At 39.8% G+C, this 20,681-nt stretch overlaps 1 protein-coding gene across 9 annotated transcripts in view; it reads left to right on the plus strand.

Moving 5' to 3' along the window:
- sox6 (SRY-box transcription factor 6) overlaps nucleotides 1-20,681 on the plus strand; it is a 133,126-nt gene that overhangs the window by 16,653 nt on the left and 95,792 nt on the right. For 6 of the 9 annotated variants that reach the window (XM_026320084.1, XM_026320083.1, XM_026320091.1 and 3 more), the window contains exons 2-3: nucleotides 5,069-5,139; nucleotides 12,641-12,691. In XM_026320084.1, the coding sequence (XP_026175869.1) occupies nucleotides 12,657-12,691 (35 nt within the window). In that variant the 5' untranslated portion in view covers nucleotides 5,069-5,139; nucleotides 12,641-12,656. Of the gene's footprint in view, nucleotides 1-1,721; nucleotides 1,874-5,068; nucleotides 5,140-12,640; nucleotides 12,692-20,681 lie in introns of those variants that run through there. The other 3 variants (XM_026320090.1, XM_026320088.1, XM_026320086.1) reach the window with 2 other exon arrangements.

Genomic DNA, 20,681 nt, shown 5'->3' on the forward strand with positions numbered 1-20,681 from the left:
TATGTGAATGTGAGTGATTGCATGTGTGGAAGTGCAGCTATATGTGGGTGTACATGTGTGTCTGCCTGGTGCCCAAAGCAGAGTGATGCCCCTGCTGATTCTGCTCCTCTAGCTCTTTGTCCTGCAGCACTCAGTGTGTCTGCCTCCTCTGGAGACTGACAGGCTTCTCTAGTGTGGCTCCACAAAGGCCCAGCCTCCTTTGAGGTGTTAAAAACTTCCATTTATGCATCTCCCTGGACAAAAAAGCACCAAACCCATTTGAGCCCACCAGCAACACAGGCAGACATTGTGGCCACGCTTCTCTAGCACTCATTTCACAGATTCTAAAACCAGTATGTGGTGAACAGGATTTGAGGGGCTAAAGTGCCCCGCGAGGGCCAGGCGATAAGAGGGGAGAAACGCCACCACGCAGTAAACTAGAAGATGGGTTCAGGAAAATAAACACATTACCTGAGAGAGAGAGAGAGAGAAAGACTTGTTTTCATACCCCTGCCCCCAACGTACACAAATACACAAAACCACCACTGCATAAAGAGAGATAGAAAGAAAAAAGGCAAAAGAAAATAAATGTGTATATCTTGGAAGTTAAGAAAAGAGGTCTCAGTGTGCAAAAAAGACAAGCCTATTCAGTGTTCTCTGTCTTTACAGTCTTTGGAGTGAAGAATTTGTGGAGGGGGGAATCAAAGAGAATTGATATGTTGCACGCCCGCCTGTTAGGAGCACTAGAGACTGAATGCCGTCCACCGTGGAGCAAAACATTCTATTTGCTGGTCGTTTTTCTCCCTTCAACCTGCCTCAACCCAGCTGCTCAGTGAACAGACTTTTATTCTTTCTATTTGACGCAGAGGAAATGATAGATAATGTATGCCAATCGACATGTGAAGCCCTTGATCAGCCATAGAGCTGTATGTGTATTACGCTATTGCTTGTAACAAACTCTGCTCAATGGTGGATTTTTTTTTTTTTTTCCGGCTGCATCAGACACTAGTCCACTTCAGCTCTGCCAAAATACTGGTCACTGTTTTCCTCTCAACAAAGATATTTTAACTGGACTGACACTCTGGTAGTCATCCCTGACACGCTGGTGCTAGACATTTTGTGAGTGCCTAGTCCACTGTAGTTCAAAGCCAAGACCGGTCCAGCCAGAGAGTGAAAAAGGCAGATTGAGAGAGACAGGGGGCAAAGATAAAAAGAGGAGAAAAGAGAGATTTGTAAGGCTGTGACAGTAAACAGTGTGCTGGAGCATGAAACAGCTGTTTGAATGTGACTGACCTGTTTACAACACCAAATAACTCAATGATATGGTGGATCTCTTGTAGAAATACAGCATGTCTTTCTAACAGCACAGCACTGGGCTTTCATTTTATTTATTTTTTTGTCCATGGCTGTCTGCAGTTTATCACTGTAAGAAGTGAATAAATTTATGAGCTAACAATGACTCTGCAAACATCATCTCCATAAAATGATCCATGACAAACTGTCCACAGTCTACCTGAACTCTAGCTGTTTCCTGACCAGAGATGTTCTCTCATTCCCGGCTATGGTGATTACTCACTGCATGGAAGCTGTCGTTTCATGTTTCACAGATGATGCTACTGCAGAGAGGACTGACTTTATGGACCTGGATATTTAACAGACAATCACACATGTTCAATTACTATATCAGACATTTCTGTGCCAGAATGTTCTGCGCTTCACCCTTTCGCCCTCCACGCTTACTACCCCTACTCCCTCCCCTTCCTCCAATTTCCCTATTTCCCCTGAGACCACTGTTATAGCTCCACCTCATTGCATCCCAAACTCCCCCATGCAGTCCCCAGCCTGACTGACTGTGTGGCTGCTGCTTCTGCAGAGATAACCACACCGCATCCAGGTAGGGAGCAGCCTGCTGATGGCATAGATTACCTCTATTGTCAAAATAACTAACTCTGCAGAATTCCTACTTTAGCTTGTTTGGACGCAGGAGAGAGTGAGGATTTAGAACGGAGGATTGAGAGGATATATTTTTTTAACATGTTGCAGATCTGGATGAATTCCAAACAGAAGTTGAAGTACAAGTTTTGACTTGCCTAATGCATAACCACACACAACTATGGCAAGCTAAAACGTATACATGCGTACATGCACATACGTATGCAGCAGATACATCCGTGTATATGCAATTTCAGCATGTTCCACTTACGTTTCGATATAACAGAAGTAATAGATAAAACCTGACTTTGGTTCTAACTGTAAGTAATTAGTGGTTGGTCTCCTCTGTGTTGTGTACAGTTGTGTTACTGTGACATGTTCATTGAAAAAGACAACTCCGTGTTATGATCCAGGAAAATCAAATCAAGCCTAGCGCACACCATGCATACAGACATTGTTTGGTATTTGAAGGTTCCCTCGATTTGAAAGTGAATCTTTCTGAGCTGTGGTGGTAAAACTGCTTTCCTCTACACACTCTACCAGAGGCTGTAGCTCAAATGGCAATTCCAGCAGGCATGCAGTTTGTTTGATGTGTAATATAAAGGCACATGAGATGATTCTAAGTGGGAGGTTTTAGTACAAGTGAATGGATTAACCTTATACTTTATAGTGGCAGAAATGTGGAATTTGTATCTAGTGTTGTGCCCAAATTACTTACATGTGTATATTCCAACTTTCAGTACAAACTCAGGATTTTTAAACCAGTATGGATCAGAGACAATTTATCCAGTTGGTGCCCCTAATTTTATTTCACTGCATTTTCATCAAGCACAAGCAAAATGGTTTCTGTCTTCACTGAGATTACACTGAAAGACTAAGGCTTAGTGTGTGTGTGTTCTTTGACAAATTTCAGCACTGGAAATGGTGCAATAATTTTTGACTGCCTCACTGCATATGAAAGTTTCCTAGTAGCTTGAGTGTGTGTGTATTTGTTTGCATTTTTATGTATTTCTTTCTTTCTCTCTTTCTCTCTCTCTCTCTCTCTCTCCGTCTGTGTGTGCATGTGTGTGTGTGTGTGTGTGTGTGTGTGATAGCTGACTATGGCTAACCAAAGCTAAAGAAAAGGCCACTCTTTGACAGAAATGCCACAGGTGGCTCTCTGTCCCAGCTTCTTTGATGTCAGCTGCATCAGTCTGTTTGGATTTTTACATGTGAGCGCTAAACCTCCAATAATTTCAACATAGTAGAAAAACACAGAAGAAAAACCTGTGACTGTGCCTCACTGTGACACTGTGGTGTAATTGGGCCAAATTTACCAGAAATTTCTTCCTTTCGTCCTGATTCTTTCTGTTGCTAAAATAAATAAATAAATAAATAGAAAATATCTTGGTTAAGTGACTTGACAATTTGTTTATAGAAATGCGGTGAAACTAATAATTGGAATTTGTGGTTGACAGGAATTGTTTTTAATAAGTGCTCGATCCTCTAATTAGGAATGGGGAGTGACTGTTTTATGTTTCCTGCCTGTAGGTCTAATTCACAGCAGGAGAAGAGCTGCTCCATGCAACTACAATAGGCTGCCTGACACTGACTCTTATTACACCAGAGAGATTACTACATTTGGTTCATTATCATTTAGGTTGGCTCATTATCTGCAATTATAAATTCTTTTGTTTTTTCCCCCTGATTTAGACAAATAATTGTCTTGAATATCCAATGAATAAGGAAACATATAATTCCCCATTTATTATTTACTTTATTGTTTTTGTTTAGCATCAGATTATAATTTCAAAGGTTTGTCATATTTGACAAACACTGGTTTACTAACGATCATTTATATAATATGCGGTTTACCCAGCAGACATAGATTGTTGTTTAGACTGGCTATATACTGATATAAGTTAACAGTGCGTGTATATGTGTGAATACAGGAGTGTGTGATTGCAGCTGGAGCATAGTTCAGAACAGTGAAATAGTGTGAGTTTAGCGTTATTTGAGAGGCAGACATAGACTTTAAACTCAGAGGTGCTATTCATGTAACAGCTTTTCATTCAGCTGGGGTCACCTGGGTCCCCTCTCCCACATTGTCACCTCCAGCCTCAAGGATACCACATTCAGACCTGTCTGCAACTATTGCCTTTATCTGGCTCATTCTGTTAGACCTCCAGCCTCCCACGCTGCAGACATCGTGCTGTGCTCTGACAACAATGTAGCAGTAGTCGGTACATTTATCTGGTCTTGTTGTTGGTGGCTTATTGGCCCCGGCAATAGGAGACTGAGGTGGTGTAGTGCAAATTAGTGACAGATCAGTTAAGCGTGACCTTAAAAACCCTTGGTCTTGTTTAATTGGCAGTGCTGAGGCAGGCTAATTGCATAAATCAGCTAGTAATGAGACCTTGGCTTATTGTGAAAAACAAGATAATGTGAGAAAATGAACATGAATGACCTTACAGCATTTTCATCCCTCTAGATGGTCTGATCAGGGAATTGTTTTCTCTCCATTGTCATTACTCCTTAACAGTGGGTGTGTTTATGTTGGGATTTGGCTCAGATGACGCCTAAAACTGTATGCACTTATGCTGTACTGGAGTTTCCTGGTTATTTGTCCAACCTCTAACAAAGCTCTTGTTGCAGCCCTTCAACAGACAAGCTGAAACTAGCAGAGCATGGCCCCTAAATAAATCATTAGCCGGCAGTGCTTGAAGAAAGAAAGTGAAATTAAATAAAACAACCGCTTTATATGAAAGCCGTTTATTAGTGGAATCTGCCGAACGGAAGACAGATTAATGAGGTAACAGAGAAGTAGATTTTAAACAGTGTCTAGGACCGATTCCCATTTGTGACAGCTGTGAGGACTGGAGGTCAGACACTAACAAAGCTGTTTTAGCTCAGCTGTGGAGACTCTGACCCTCAGCCAACAGTCACTATGGCCCCAATTCTCTTCCTCTTGTTCTCTCTCTGTTTGTTCTGGTGTAGGTAAATACAGTTATCTAAAAAAAAAAAACCTTGTTGATTTTAACCATGTTCCAAATTCACTGGGGTTCTTTGATGAAATGAAGCCTATTTACACAGTAATTGTTAATAACGTTGTTATGAGCGTGCATATAAGGACTCACTTATCATAGCACTTTCTGTTTTATTTTTGCTTACATTTCAGGTTATTTACATGAATTCAAAACCAACCAACCAGTGATCGCTGGAAGCTGGGGATCGAGTCTTTCAGTTTTTGTAAGTATCAGTTTGCTTCTTCAGCTATTTCTGTCCTGCCACATGTCTCATACACTCCTGCTGTCTTTCACCCACACTGAACACCTGCATCAAATGAGGTGGACAATTCGATAGGCGCACAATGTATGCACAATTAGATAGCTATACAGACACAAAGTTACCAACAGACCTTTTAAAGATTAGATCCTATCCATTAGGTTTCTGAAGAGCTATGTGAAGCTTTACAGAAAGCATTTTTTTCAGACACTAGACACAAAAACATATCAACCTGCAGGAATGTCTTTGAATTTATTTTCTTATAACATTTGAAAAATGTGAAACCTTAAATGTTATTAGCTAGAATAAGCCTTTTAAAATAATAGTGAAAGTTCAAGTTGTTGTTGACCAAGTACATTGTGAACCTATAGAGAATAATAATATCCTAACAAATATTTTAACTGCTACAGCCCAGGTAAGCGCCAGAGCAAGCTTTGTTTAACTCTGCTCTTATACCAAAATATGTCATATTAAAAATGGTTTAAGTGAAAATTTTCAGAGCAATACAGTGGGACAGTTGCTATGAAATAAGATGTGGCACTTTACAAAACAGAATAGAGAAAACTGCAGTCCTCTCTGCACCAGTATAATATTACTTTAACAACCTTTGCTCAGCTACTGCTTGTGCAGGTTTTCTAATAAAAATGTATCTTAGATATTAAGCAAATAAAGGTGAGGAACTTAGTTGATGTTATTCTTTTCTTCCAAATGTCAGTTGGTGATATCATGGGAGTCATATTAATGTGGCTGAGAAGCTCTTCAATAACAGCTGGGAAATGTCTCTCCGAAATCAAAGTTCATGGCCATTTACCATTGTTTAATCATGCCATTTCACGTCACACACTGTCTTCTGCTCAGATGAACATGCACCTGTCTCACAGCAAGCTGCCTTTGCTGCTGCATTTTAGTGCTCTTAGTTTGTTGTGAATCGACTGAAATTGTAAAATAGACATCCTATGACAGTCAGTCGTCAGGGAGGACATACTCTACGTGGTTTTGTAAACATAAAAAGAATCTCATTAATCAAAGCTATTAAAAGTACTGTTTACCCATCCGTACAATAAAAATAGACAATGGTGGCACTTCATAGTGAAACTGAAAGAGTTAACCTGGTTTGCTGTTAAGAAGTAAGAAACTGTCTAAGGTTTTCCCTATTTAAATTCTGACTGCATCAATTTAGTTCTACAGTACAGATCAACATCCTCACACAACAAGAAACAAAGCAACCTCTCAAGCCAAGCACAAATCAATAGCTTAAATATAAAACAAAAAAAACAAATCTGAAAATACCCAACAGGATATGATTAATATACTCGTGTTGGTCACTGGCTTTGTCTGTTGCCACCTGCTGGTACAGTCTACACGCAGTTAATATATTTACCCCTGAAGTGTTCATAATAAAGAGTCAAAATTAAAGCATCAATGGGTATATTTTCAACCCACTGTTAAATTATGAGGCATCTGTCAGTGTTTGTTGTAAAAAAATATGTATAGGAGACTGAGGTGGTATTTATATATATATATATATATATATATATATGGGGGCTAGCATTAATTGCCATATCACTCTTCTGAGGCATTCAGCTGGGGCCTTATACAATGCTAAATCTACATCCATTGACCTACAGGTTTAATTAATCTCAAAACATGATAGGAAGTAATTTAGTTTGTCTGGAGCGTTTATGGAAGGCGTTTAATTACACTTGTGCAGTCTCATTTGGAAACACCTGAGGATACGTGAGGCCATCTGAATAGGCCATATATGCTCTTTGTTAGTATGTACCATTTATTTAATAAGCAATAGCCAGACAGCCTCGCATCTCTCAGCTCTCACTATCATTGCGCCACTGAAGGGAAGGATGCATGGGAGCCATTTTGTCAGAAATTAAATAAACAGCACTTCACTATAAAATGAAAATGAATAACCTCTGAATGGTTATTCTTCATCTATTATTTATCAAATGGGCCTCTTCAGTCCACTGACCCTGCAGTGATTATGGTCAATATGTTGCTCAACAGAAACCACTCGACAAAGACTGCCTAACAAAGATTTTAATTTCATCAACCTCAATTACTTCAAAGGATCCCAGTGCAAATTTGGAAAACTAATTGTCTCTCGTTATTACCTGGTAAGAATGTGGAAAACCCACCTGAACTTTATCCATCTTCCTAAACTCTGCATTCAATTAATAGCTTGCTCTCTGTATTACTCATAGATAACCTCATTTTGAAGTGCTTAAAAATATTCCTGTTAGCAATTTGATTAGGTGGGGTGTTGTCTGAGCTGTCTTTACAACTACTGATTAAGGAAGGTCTATGTTGAATCCTATGAAAAGGCCCTAACCTCTTATTTCTCACTTTCTTATTACTGTTATTATTCGAAGGCTTGATTGAGTTTATTTCATTCTCAGTAGAATAAAAGCCTAATATGGATTTGGCTGCTGTCCTGCTTCTAACAAGGTATGTTCCCTTGCACTGTAGGACAGAGCTTCACCTAGTAGCTATATACGGCAGAAAACAGCACCAAAGAACATGCCATTAATCTTCTTGCTACCCCAGCTGTGGAAAGTAATGCATAACTAAAAGTCCGGTAAAATGAATTAATGATTTCAACCATGAACTTTTCTCCCAAAACGCTATGAATCGTCTCCAACTGATAATGCACCACAACCCTGGAGTGTGAAATCCCTGTTGCGGTGAGAGTAGCCAGTTAATTGATTCACAAATTATTTAAAGTTTGTGGTGCCCAGGGGAGTACTAGGATCTAATGACGGCCCATTTTGAAAGAGTTGAAAAACTCTTCTCAGGCAAGCCAGCAATAAATTGTAATAGTAAGCTAACAAGTCTAAATTGAACCCCAGGAAGAGAGATGACATCCAGCATTGTGTTGTAAGATTTTTATCAGCTGAATATGGTCTTTAAACTGGGATATATCTCATCCAAAACAGATCTAATTTAATTATCATCTATTTTTTTTCTGAAAGGCTTTGCTTTTTCTCAGAGGTGAGGAAAAGCTGAATATATAGTGGACAAAGTAGTTAGACATACACCAAGCAATAGCCAGCCATGCTGTGTTCATCTGGTAGCATACACAGTGTATGTTTCATTGCTTTTTAGCTGAAGTTGTTGGATCTCTGTATTAATATCAAGAAGCCTCTAATCTCGACTCATTAGCAACTGCTGTCATTCAGACACACGGTGTCGGCCTGATTTAAATAAAATGAAATGAAGATAGTTGTTTCTGGTCCCTTGGCTTCACTCATTGCCATAAACATATGCTCTGTGCCCTGCTTCTTTCCATCTTATTTATGACTTTAATTTGTTGTGTGGGCTGCACAAGAAATCAAATTTAATCCAATCCTCCCTGGGACCCTGTCATATAATAACATGGTAATTTCTGTGTATCCTTTTGAAAAATGAGGAAATTAATTCTTCCTGACATGTTCTAATTATTCCAGTGTGAATGGCGGATGGGCTCCCCTCCTTCCTCCCCATCCCCCAGCCCCCTAAGTGTCAGTTGCCGATGGGTGGCGAGGTGCTAATGCTGACCAGCAGCGCGTTTAATTTGAAACATGAGCAGACACCTTTCAACACACCTTCCTAATGTTGGAGTGGCTCACACAAATTAATTCACTACTCATCTGGCAGCACAGACTGAGATGTGTGTGAGTCTGTGCATGTGTGTGTGCATGCAGGCATGTGTGTGTATGTACAATGTGTGTGTGTCTGTGGGGGTATGGGGTCAATGGGACACCATTACCATTGGTAAAGGTAACATAAGGCGTTTCTGTGTGTCTACCACACTGTAAATGTATTTGCATATTTGTCAGTGTTATGTGTTGGTGTGTGTGGACATGTGTGCTGGACCAGGTATCATCATATTTCATGTGACTGGGTGTTGAGTTGGCGTAATGCCGTCTGCTGGGATGCTGGGATTTCTTGGACAGCTTTTTTTTTTTTTTTTTTTTTCCTCTTGGATCTCCCTTCTCTCAAACCTTTTCACACATCTCACTGCTCCACTGAGAGCATTGAAAGGCTTATTTAATTAGACTGTCATCAGGCAGTCTTTAGCTTATCACTTCAGTGTACATAGGGACACTACTGACTGAGATGTTGTGGAACAATAATCTTGTGTTTCCTGTTCAAGGGTTAAAAATGTAAAAGGCCTTTGATTTTTTCATAAATCAAGCTGCAGCAGATCCAACATTATCTAGCCTATAAGAACAACAGCAGCAACAACAATAATAATAATAACAACAATAATAAAAAACTGTTTAAAATTCAAATGATTCAAATTAAATAATAACTAAATCTATGTATGCATGTATGTAAAATCTGCCCTCTGAACATCTACAGTCTACAGCATTGAATGCATTCAGGCTTCAGAGAGACAAACTGTGTTTCCACTCTAATTATGTACAGTATCTACGCATCTGAGACAGGACGAGAAAAAATAAACAAACAAAATTTACTGAACTTTGGAGCTGAGTTAAAACCACAGAACTGTAATTGATTTGGTGTGTGTGTGTGTGTGTTGTCTCTGGGTCGTAGAGCAGAGGGCTCACAGCCATCGCGTCATGGTTGAGGAGAAGAGAACATGGCTTTGTGTGCAGTGGGTGGGTCCCCCCATGACTCAGAGAGGGGAGAGGCGTCAACATGGCCGCCAGGCCCACAGGGATTAAAGTGCCCCCCCCCACACACACATACACACCCTGCAGGGTTAATCACTGCCATTTTGGATCCATGTGGAGGGAGCAAATGCACTCTCCATCACTGTGGAAGAACTGAGACATAAGCCAGCATTTAGGCTGCCGGTGCAGCAGCTCTGTGGGTAGATCTACTTCATAAGCTTGTTTCCACTCAATACAATAGCATGTTTTGAGCCCTGGTATACTTCTTTTAAGCAGGTGGAGTTACTGGATCAGACTCTTGTGTTCTGTATCCTCATCTTCGGCTATGGCTACTTTTCCACATATGTGTTTATGTAAGGTATACACCATCTAAACATGCATGTTGTTACTGGCAGGAACTGTGTAGCTAACTTCTCTGTCTCGGTGTGCGCTGTACACTACATGATCCTGTTAATGACTGAAGGCTGAGAGTGCGTCTTGTGCCAAGACCCACATGACTGCTGGCGTTGCATTAAATCAGCAGTCAATTTGACTAGAAGTTTGAAATCTGGGCTAGGTTAAGGGGATGTGCTGAAGCCGTGTTAATAGCTAGCTTGTTGCCCATATGGTACTGCTTTAATAGAGCACATTTGTTGCAGATGGTGGGAGACTTGGTTAGGCAGAGGCAGGTTTTGGCAGAGGCTCATTCTTCGAAAGGGCAGCCGTGCTGCTCAGACTGATCCAGGGCAACTTAGTGATATCTGTCCTCTCTGCTTCTACTTCACCAAAAATCCTGCCCTTGAATCGCGGCCTAATCTTAATTTGAATTCATTCTCGTTTTTGTGTTCAGAGAAGAGCAAATACCATGCGGCTCCATCATTTCTTTCTGGGTTTGGTTATTTGCTCTCCAAACCACCTCTTTGCTTCCATAGGCTAAGTTCAGTTGTTTCTGACCACAATGGGAGTGCAGACAGCAGGCCCAGCTGAGGAAACACAAGTATACAGAGAGTGAAAGAAGAAGGGTTATGGAATATGACCAAAGATAAAGATAGAAACTGAGCACGGCTTAGTCTGTTTCATTTTCTCTTCTGCTCCTTGGCTGTTTTAGCAAATACTGGTAAAGGACTCAGGTGCCAGTAAAATAAACAAATTCAGACAATATAGAGTTCCTTCTTCCTGTCACTGCATATATAGAAATTTGTTGCTGCATCACAATTGATACTATTTCCATTCATTGTCAAAAAATTCTGAGTTAAGGTTTGCAGCTTGTAAAAGTAGCTGTAATTTATTTGTCTGTACCATAGGTTAAACATAAATTCATATTTGTGTTGGTAATTGTTTTAGTATGTGTGTGCCTGCTGTACAGTATGTGTGCTTTTTGCACTCACAGAAGTGAGGAGACACGCTTGATCTGCTCTGCACTGTTTGACGGTTGTTTTCTCAAGTTGTCACTGGCTTGGTGTGCTGTGGCATGGTGATGGTATTATGTACTCTGGGCCCAGCTGAGTGGAGGAAAGCGCAGAGGTGCAGAACCCCTGGCTATGCCACTCCTGCCTCCCCAGACACCTTATTGTGAGAAAAGTCTCGGCTGAGCCCTCTGGGCCTTGTGGATCCACTGCCTCGCTAAGTGCTGGCTAGACTGAAAGGCACAGTGTCCTTGGGCCCAGCTCATTCTTTCCATTCTCTCAGAGGCTTTGTCTCACAAGCCAAGAGAGCAAGGGGAGAAAATGCCAAATTGCACCCATGTCACCAAAACTTAAGGTGTTTAATGTCTGAGATGTCATTTGTTGTTATGGTTTGTGTTTTTCATGATGTTATGCATGGGGGAGTGTTACAAAAGAATATTTTTCTTTCCAGTGGTTTTAAAAAACTATGATTTACACTGCAGAATTTTGATCTATGGATTTTATGGTGCTCGATTGTAACAGCTATGAAACTGAATAAAAGGATGTCAGAGTGATGAAATGTTGAAGTGAAAAGACTGCTGAAAATATTTTTGCAAGATATCCTTCACATATTTCAGTGGCTGAGTATCTTTATAAGGCTGGTGGTAGATCTGAGAGACATTTACATTTCAGCCACTGACAAAAGTTCTACTCACAAATCTGTTCTCTGGAATCAATGCCAATTTTTATCACTTAAAACAAAGCACGTGGAGATCCTAATCAATTTCCAACCAATCTTAACACAATAAACATGTATATTTTACAGACCAATAACACAGGCTAATGGAAACCTGTTGCAAGTAATTTTTAGCCATGTGTCGCCAGTGTTTTGCGGGGAAGGCTTCTGAACGACCCCTGCAAGTGGTGACATCATGACCACATCCTCTTGCCTCACTGGCGCTGTGAGTCCCAGCTTGGGTCCTTTGCGGCCGGGCTCCCTGAAACCACAGCAGCCCTGCCACACATGGGCTGCAGCTGGACCACCGCTGGCTACTCTGAACAGACTGGGGCTGCCGTTGTGGTTACAGAGCTGGATGTACATGTATATATCAGCACACAGCCATGGAAAAAGACTGTATAGAGATCAGTAGGCAGAGTTTATTTGATGCAAACATATCATCAGGCTCTCAGTGCAAACCAATGTTGTATGCAAATCCACTCATTCGATCGAAAGAGGTATAATTAATGATGTCAGTTCATAAAAAGAGAGGATGGGTTTGTAGCCATATTTCTGCTTTAATTAAAGACATGCCTTATTATAGGAGGATGTATGCTCTATGTGCTTTCTTTCTTTCTTTCTTTCTTTCTTTCTTTTTGCCTTTCTTTCCCTCCTTTCTCCCTTTTTCCTTGCTCTTCTTGATTATCACTCGTTTCATAGTGAAAATGGTTCTCTGTGATTTCTCCTGCCAGAACCCCACACGCTGACATGGAGGGCTTTCTTCGTAGCAGCTTTTTACTGAGGTTAGTTTCATTTCTGTTGTTGCCATTTAGGAACATAGGTCGGGCAGGGGTGGTAGCGGGCTTAGAGGGGTTAAACTTTCTGATATAATGTTGTGAAAATATTAACTTTACACTTCGTCCTGTGTGTGTGTATGTGTCTGTAAATTTGAACAATGTCTACATAAATTCTAGCATATTTACCTAAGCTGTATGTTATGACTGTTCATGTGTTGTGCGGCTTACTGGCATGCTCACTTTGGTGGCCTCCAGTCAAATTGAAAGCACATATCAACAACTTGAGGGACACATATGAGCTGCCCCCCTTTTCACCCTTCCTCTCCCTTCCGCAGCTTTAAAAAGTCTGCAAATTTCTGTCTTTACACAGCATGCTTTTGTCTGACCACTCTCCCCATCTGCCCTGACTTATTAACCACCCTAATCAGGGTGTCGGGTTGAGGCAGTAACTGGCATATTGGTCTTGTGATCTACTGTTGTTTCCCGTTTTGCTCTATGTTTGTATTCAACCTACCATAAAGATTTACATTTTTTGTCTTTACCCTTCCTGTGATTCTAATTAAAAATGTGTGCTGTCATTACACACAGAGGAAGTAAATAAGAGAGCATATTTACCATTGGCTCCTTTCCTAGTCAACCACCTTCTCTAGGCTCCAGTGTTGCTCCCTAATTAGGGTTGGCTCATTAGAAGCCACAGCAGCAGCATCTGCCTTTCAAAGCTGCTGTCAGTGAAACTTTACTAAAGCTAATGAATCCTCTTTGATTTTTTTTTCAAAAGGTCACTTATTTGATTAAATTAACAGCATTTTTTTTTTCTCCCTCAGAACTGTTGGGGGTATTTTAAAGAAAGGACAATTTGATACCATTACTCTCACTGGTTTATATGTCCTTCAGGAATTCAATAGGAAAATCTCTCATGCATGTGAATTTATTTGATTTATCTTTATAATTCAATCATTTAAAGAGATTTGAGTACCACATTTAAAGGCTTAAGAAAAAAAGTTGTATTCTGAGTTCTAATAAAATTGAAATTAGGACCAAAGTTAATCGTGCAGATAGATATACAGGATACTGTGTAAATTATATTCACAAGGACTTTTTCACAAGGGCATCTATGACTGTTCACTGAAACTTCTTTTCAGTTTAATGATATTTAACTAACTGAAAGAGCCACTTCCATATAAATTACTAACATTAAGTGTGAATTCCTAAATACTTCATATACTTGCTGTTCGCTGCAGTAAACAAATATAATATGTAATTCAAAAACGTGAAGCATCTGTTTTATCTTTCATGGTATATCTGCCATGGTTTGACAGGAGTTATTCAAGCATACAGCATGTTACATTCTTGAGATCACACTACCAATGTGTATTTCCGCTTTCTTTGGAGTAATGCGGCAAAGTGGATGACAGTGTTTAACTCTCACCACCAGTCAAAACGAGTTTAGTTCATCTCAACTAAAGATGTACTGTTTTATAATACAGTATGTTGCAGTGACAAGGCAAGTGACCAGTAATATTTTTATATCCAATCCAACATCCAATCTACATTGGTACAGAGAACGAAAGCAAGAGAAAGTGACCTTTGACCTAGGCTGTTTCCTTTTGTTGTTGTAGTTGTGAGAAAACACTGTGATTATTCTAAGTAAACACATTATTGCAGTGCTAATCCACATCCTTCTGTCAATGTCTGTTTTAATTAAAGAAGAAGCGCCAGTAGAAAGATATCACACACACTGGCTGGAGATTGGAGGCCTTAACAATCAGGCCAAGATTAAAGGCAGGATTGCTTTAGGGTTAGCCCTTTTGCTTGGGTAAGACTTGTCCTGGAGAGGGCTGATGGGTGGGGGGTGCGGGTAAATGGGGAGAAAAGGATATAAACAGGGCTTGGATAGATGTGGCAGTTTGACATTCCTCTAGTGAAGAATCCCAGTATCTTTATGAAAATGCCAAATTGGGTCAAAGAGGGCTGTCTGGACACGCTCAGGCTTTTCTGCTCCAATGTGCAGATGTTATTGACTTTTTATACTGTTCTTCATATCTTAGTAGCACAAAGGATGAGTCTTTCATTATTGTAATGAGTCATGAGCTTGGTTTTGAGTCATACATGCAGTGAGTTTTAATAGCTATAAAATTGCTCCCTGATGGCACTTGATGCACAGCCATCGTGAAAAATACATCAGACTCTTTAGATGTGATGGGGAAAAGTCTAAACTCCATATTTTATGCACAAGTCAAAGCCTTTGTACTGTCTCATACAAATAATACAATTCTGTTTAAAATTCACAATGTTTATAAAACTAATGCAAAAGTTCTCTGCACTACAGTTTACAATGTGCACACTTTGCCTTTTTAATACACAACTATGCATGCCCATGTTATTGGAAGTCTCATTGCTTTCTTTTTCTTTGTTGAAGAGAAGATGTGTGTTCATTTTGGATAAATTTTTTATGGTTGTGGAAGACATTTTACAGGTTTTTGTTTGTGCAGTCAAAGAGACTGAAACTGAGAGTGAGTAAGAGAGAAAACGGAAGGAAGAGAGACAGAATACAGAGTTGTGAACAGAGAGATAAGCAGAGAGAGAGAGAGAGAGAGAGAGAGGCAGGGAGGGAGAAAGAGATCTTCAGTCTCTGTCTACTCCCAGTGGGCAGGACCTCCCCCTACATTTCTGCCATTATTTGATGTAATGAAAGGAGAAAGTGTGTAACATTGAGATTGTTAATTAATTTAGTCTAACAAGATGAAGATAAATGAAACCCACTGAAGGTTGACTAGGCTAAGGGGCCCACTTAGCATTCCTCCTGCCCTCAAGCTCTGTCTCTCTCCCTCCTTTACAATGGAGCACAGCTAATAGGTGCAGCACCGTGTTTGTACAACCCCACTGAGCCCTCATCCACTAAGTTTAGGTGCAGAACATTTTAAGAAAATATTTTACTTTCATCCACTATTTATCATAATCTGTTCACAGGGATATTTTAATTTCCAAATGACTGTGCACTAAGTTTTGGAACAGAGATATGCAATTATCTAATTGAGTCATCTTGACATATTAGATAAAACTCAGTTGACATTCATTAGTAGTGAACTAAATCAACTATTTACATGTGTGTCAATATTAATATGTAATTTCGCCTGTAACACCATGTAGTTATCTTATACAACAATCACACTTTTATGGTCTCCTGCTAGAGGACTATTATATTTTCTGAAATGGAGTGAGGCTACAGTATATAAATGGCAATTCCCTCAAGCAACTATGTGGCCCCTTCACATGAGCCTGTGTGACTTCCAGCTTCTCACCATATGAATGGTTTTTCTCTAATGTGGCTTGAGGGCTATTTGAGTGGCAAGACAGAAAAAGCAGAAAGGACATTTTTTTTTTTTTTGTAAAAGCCAGACAGTTGTCTTCATCAGCAGCCTTAACCAACAAATCAGCAATCTATCAAGATCCTTCCTCAGTAGACACTTTGTACAGGATCTTTATGGCAGCACAGACTGATCATTATGGCAACCCATTCTTTCGTCCCTAAGTCCTCAAGTCATCAACAATGGGTTGTTGATTGTATGGAAAACACCAGAACAATTACATCCCCTGTTTTGGTGGCAGGGCGGCGTTTTAAAGTGCAATCCCCAATAATGGCCTCATTATTGTTATTCTTGGAGCAGGCCTCAGGAGAAAGAAGTAGCTGCTTGCTGTACGTCATTATTTTGTAAATTTCGATTAGCTCATCATGCTGTCTCCTGGCAAACAGAATCATAGCTAATTAAAAGTGAGTGAGTGCTATTGCCTGTGACTTAAAAGGTAGCACTCGATGGGCTGTTAATATGAAAAAAGTGGTAAAAAAAAAAGAAGGATTAGACCAGTTACCCTGGTAACTCCAACTTCCATCTGTGAGGGAACAATGAACTTGTGTTCCTCCACCACCTTTGCTTGAAAAAACAGCAAGCTAGGAAGTGAGTAGTTCTGAAAGGACAAGACCCTTTTTAACAACAAAGTGGGACCCAGGCCTAATAGGCTCTTTGGTGCGAGTTGTTAGGCGAGATCACTGGGGGATAGAGGATCAGAAAGGTCAACGTGTAATCCTAGGACAGTGAAGGTTGCCCGAGGTTTTACAATAGCAGTTTGTTTCCTGAATCTGTATGCCTGCCCAAGAACCAAAAACTCAGGTGGCCATTCAAAGACAGTAAAAGTAAACAAGAATGACTGGAAATACTCCTAATAAAACATCTCCTTGTGATACAGGAGGTAAGATGCCCCACAGACAGAAAGTACACATTCCCTAGGCTTATTAAAGAAACACAAACAAGATGCCATAGAGCTGGACCAATTAGATGTTAGAAGCAGTTCTTGAATCTCTTTGACTGATTCATCTGATTCTGCAATATCTTTCTTACACCCCAGTTTCACTGGAAATGTAAACTTTTACATGTATCAGAAAAAGACCTTAATATTTCACCAATGCACTCTTAGCTTGTACTGACAGTTGCATAACAGCATTTTCAACTTCTTTTCAATTTTTAATATCCACAAAACTCTTGAGCTGTCCAATGCAAATTATATTCAAAAACATTATATTAAAACATTTAAGCATTTACAATCTTGAGGTGAGCAATGGTGATGAAAATACAGGTTTTCTTTAGCAATACATTTCCACAATATTATGTTTATTCCAGCCAGCATTAAGTTTCTTAGGGAAAAAGTGTTTGATAGACTTATAGTTAAGGAGCGGCCACTCGGAAAAGGAATGCTCCCACTCTAAAACACTGCTGAGTTATAATGATCCATGACTATGGAGGATCAGTATGTGTTTCTCTTTGAGTTTTATGTCCCTTATTACAGCTGCAGTACGTCTGCTCACATTAAGCTAATTTATGGCTGAGGCCAGCGTAACAGCAGTACAGGTTAATGAATTTGGCATTACTAATTAAACGTTATTGAGGGATGAATATGAATCCTGTGGTTTGAAGGGACAGCAGAGAAGGAGGGAGGAGAGGAGAATGGGACAGGGGACTTTTCTGCAGTGATGTTTTTCTTCAGTTCTTTCTTTGTGTAACGAGTAACATGAGCAGAGAATGTAAAAATGCCACGGCAGTGGAGGTGAAAAGAATGACAGATTTCTTAAAATGCAATGCCCTAACATAATTCTTGTGAACACATGCATCTAAAATGAAAACTGCCTGCATAATTATATTCCACAGCACAACAGAATGTGTTTGGGGAAAAAAAAACATTAGTAGTCTTTGGAAGAATACCTCTATAACCAGAGGGGAACAACTTGGCCGTGTTTTTCTGTATTTGTTGTGACATTTTAAAGTATTGCAGGATAAAAGGATAAATGTACAGCTAAAGTGATTAGACACTCTCCTGTGGGCTGAGGACCGTTCTGTTCAATGCACTGTGGACCGTGTCCCCTTTCATACAATTGTTGTAAAGCAATTACCTCAGTCACCTCTTGAAAACAGGAACTGAAGTCCATGTAGTTTGAGCAAAGAGGGATGATTATTATTGAACTCTGACTCAATCTCTGTCTCAATGAACATTTTTACCAGCAGGCACTTCAGAAATGTTGCACCTCTTGCAAGTTTTGCCTCCTAACAAGATTACACAAATCTTTGTGGAGCTTGTTATATTACAGGTGTGAAGGACCCCCATGTTTTGTGCATGTATTTTAAGAGGTTTGGGCACTACATGTACAGTTACACATGCATGTCTTATTTTCCTTGCCACTTGCCACTCCCTCTATTTCACTCTCACTAGCATCTCGACGCTCTATGTCTGACATACTCTCCCTGAGAGCTAAGCCTTTCAATTTAGATTTCAATTATCATGTTAGTTTTGTGATTAGACTTTAGTCCTCCAGGAATCAGACCTCTCTGCTCCTCTCTATTCCACTCTATTCCACTTCCCCTGCAATCACATCCCATCTGATGAATTGCGCATATAATTACGGAAGTTATTGAATATGCAGATCAGTGCTGACTCTTGGTGTGCTGTTCATAATGCATCAACTCTAACTGTATCAAACAAGGGTCTCTGATAAAGACCCACTCTGATAATGAGAGAGGGCCAATGTATGCTATTAGTGAGAGATAACAGACACTACAAAGGCTGAGACTCAATTAAAACAGATCCACGCTATAATCTGTGAGTCTGTGTGTGTGTGTGTGTGTGTGTGTGTGTCTAAACAACACTCAGGTCAGTGAAAGGACTTGGCAATGGGCACAGTCAGTTCTACTATTGCAATCAGTGCAGCACAGACCAGTATGAGTGGCCAGCCCTCTAATGTACAAGGTGTTTATGAATCAACCAACATGAGGTATTTCCCCCATGTTACAGTATGTTGCTACCAGATTCTTACACTGCTTACACCCCGGCCCATGATGCAATGCCTTAGAGCTTTTCTAGAGAGGGGAGTGAAGCACTTTACAGGCACACCCACAGGAGATGGATGTGGGAAATGTTTAAACTTTTGATAGCTTTTAAAGAGCTTTCTTATAACCTGGCTTGCAAGTAAAGAGAAAAAATTCTCTTATGATATAATTTCTTTGCATTTTTTTGTCAAAATGTTGGGAGTTTGTTATTTGCTAGGTATATATCCAAAATCAATATGAATTTTTTCCCACCATTTTTGACTTAGTAGCCACAAACATACTGAAGTTTGTCACTTTTTCACACATTTGTATATTGCTCCTGCTGTCCTCAGTATTTGTGTTTTGTTTTTCATTTTTGTTCTTAGATGCCACCGTAGTTTTTAACAACTCTGTATTTTATAATAGCCAAATACAATAATAATAATTTTCCACATTTATAATGTTAGCCACACATTTTACTCACTGTATTTATTCATAGGCAGTACATTTAATGTGTCTATATTCATTCAAGTGAAAATCCTTTAATTGCCTTTAAAGCAAATTAAGACAAAGCCATCATTGATCTGGTTTGTTGTGAAATGTAATTACTCTTTTGTTACCCCGCATCTTGTGGTCACAGTGGCAGGTATTAGAAGCATGGCTGGTGCTGGATCGTTTTCACTGTCATGGCTGTCTGTTGTAATTAAGACTCAGAGTAGGCTTTTAGCCCATGGCACTGTGGCACTTTACCGGGCCGCATGTATATTATTAGGTTAATAGGATTGGGCATGTTTATACCAACTGTAAGCCTAAAAGGAGGTCAAAAAAGTGACCTAAACTTTGTTAAGGGGCTTAGATTGGAGCTCAAATAGCATTATAGTGGCTGACTAATGGGCCTAGACACACACAGAAAATACACAACTTAAGGACTGCACTTGTGTTCAGTGTTAAATGCCTTAGTGGTCTGTACAGTTAAAAAAAAAAAAAAAAAAAACTAAAGGGCATAATGTTTACCTAAGTGGCCAATAGGATTTGACTGCCCTTTACTGTAAAGAGTGTGTTGCAAGTGCAACGACCTTTGTCAAGTTCCAGCTATTGTTTGCAGATTGGTTACACACTCTACAGGCTGTGAAAGACACATCTGCTACCTTCAGCTCAGTGGAGAGTAGATAGACTGTCAGGGTTGAGGGTTAGGGGAGTGTGTGTGTGTGTGTGTGGGTAGGTGGGGTCCTCAGTTACCCTGTCGTGCAACTCAGCTACAGTCCCCATGCTCTTATCAATATTTGTCTGGCCTTCACTCGCTATTTGCCTTCATTTCTATTTGCTTTGTTTTTTGAAATTTATCTCAAGCAGATTGGTAAAGTTTCCAGATAATTGTTTATAGATTTGTTTTTGTAACTGTTGTTTTGCTTTTTGTTACATCTGTGTGTGTGCATTTATCTAGGTGTAAATTTCACATATATTATTTTTTATTGTACTTGTTGATATATGATGCCGATATGGATGTTTTCTCCATTATGCTGGTTTGCTATTATTTTGAAAAGTCAGACAAAGAATTGTTTTTTGATGCCATTGGGCTGTAAAATTGTAGGTAATCTCTACAGACAATTTCCTTTAAACATTTACATCATCAACATATTTGT

The sequence above is a fragment of the Mastacembelus armatus genome, chromosome 3 (genome assembly GCF_900324485.2).
Source record: "Mastacembelus armatus chromosome 3, fMasArm1.2, whole genome shotgun sequence".
In the NCBI taxonomy this organism is placed as follows: domain Eukaryota; kingdom Metazoa; phylum Chordata; class Actinopteri; order Synbranchiformes; family Mastacembelidae; genus Mastacembelus; species Mastacembelus armatus.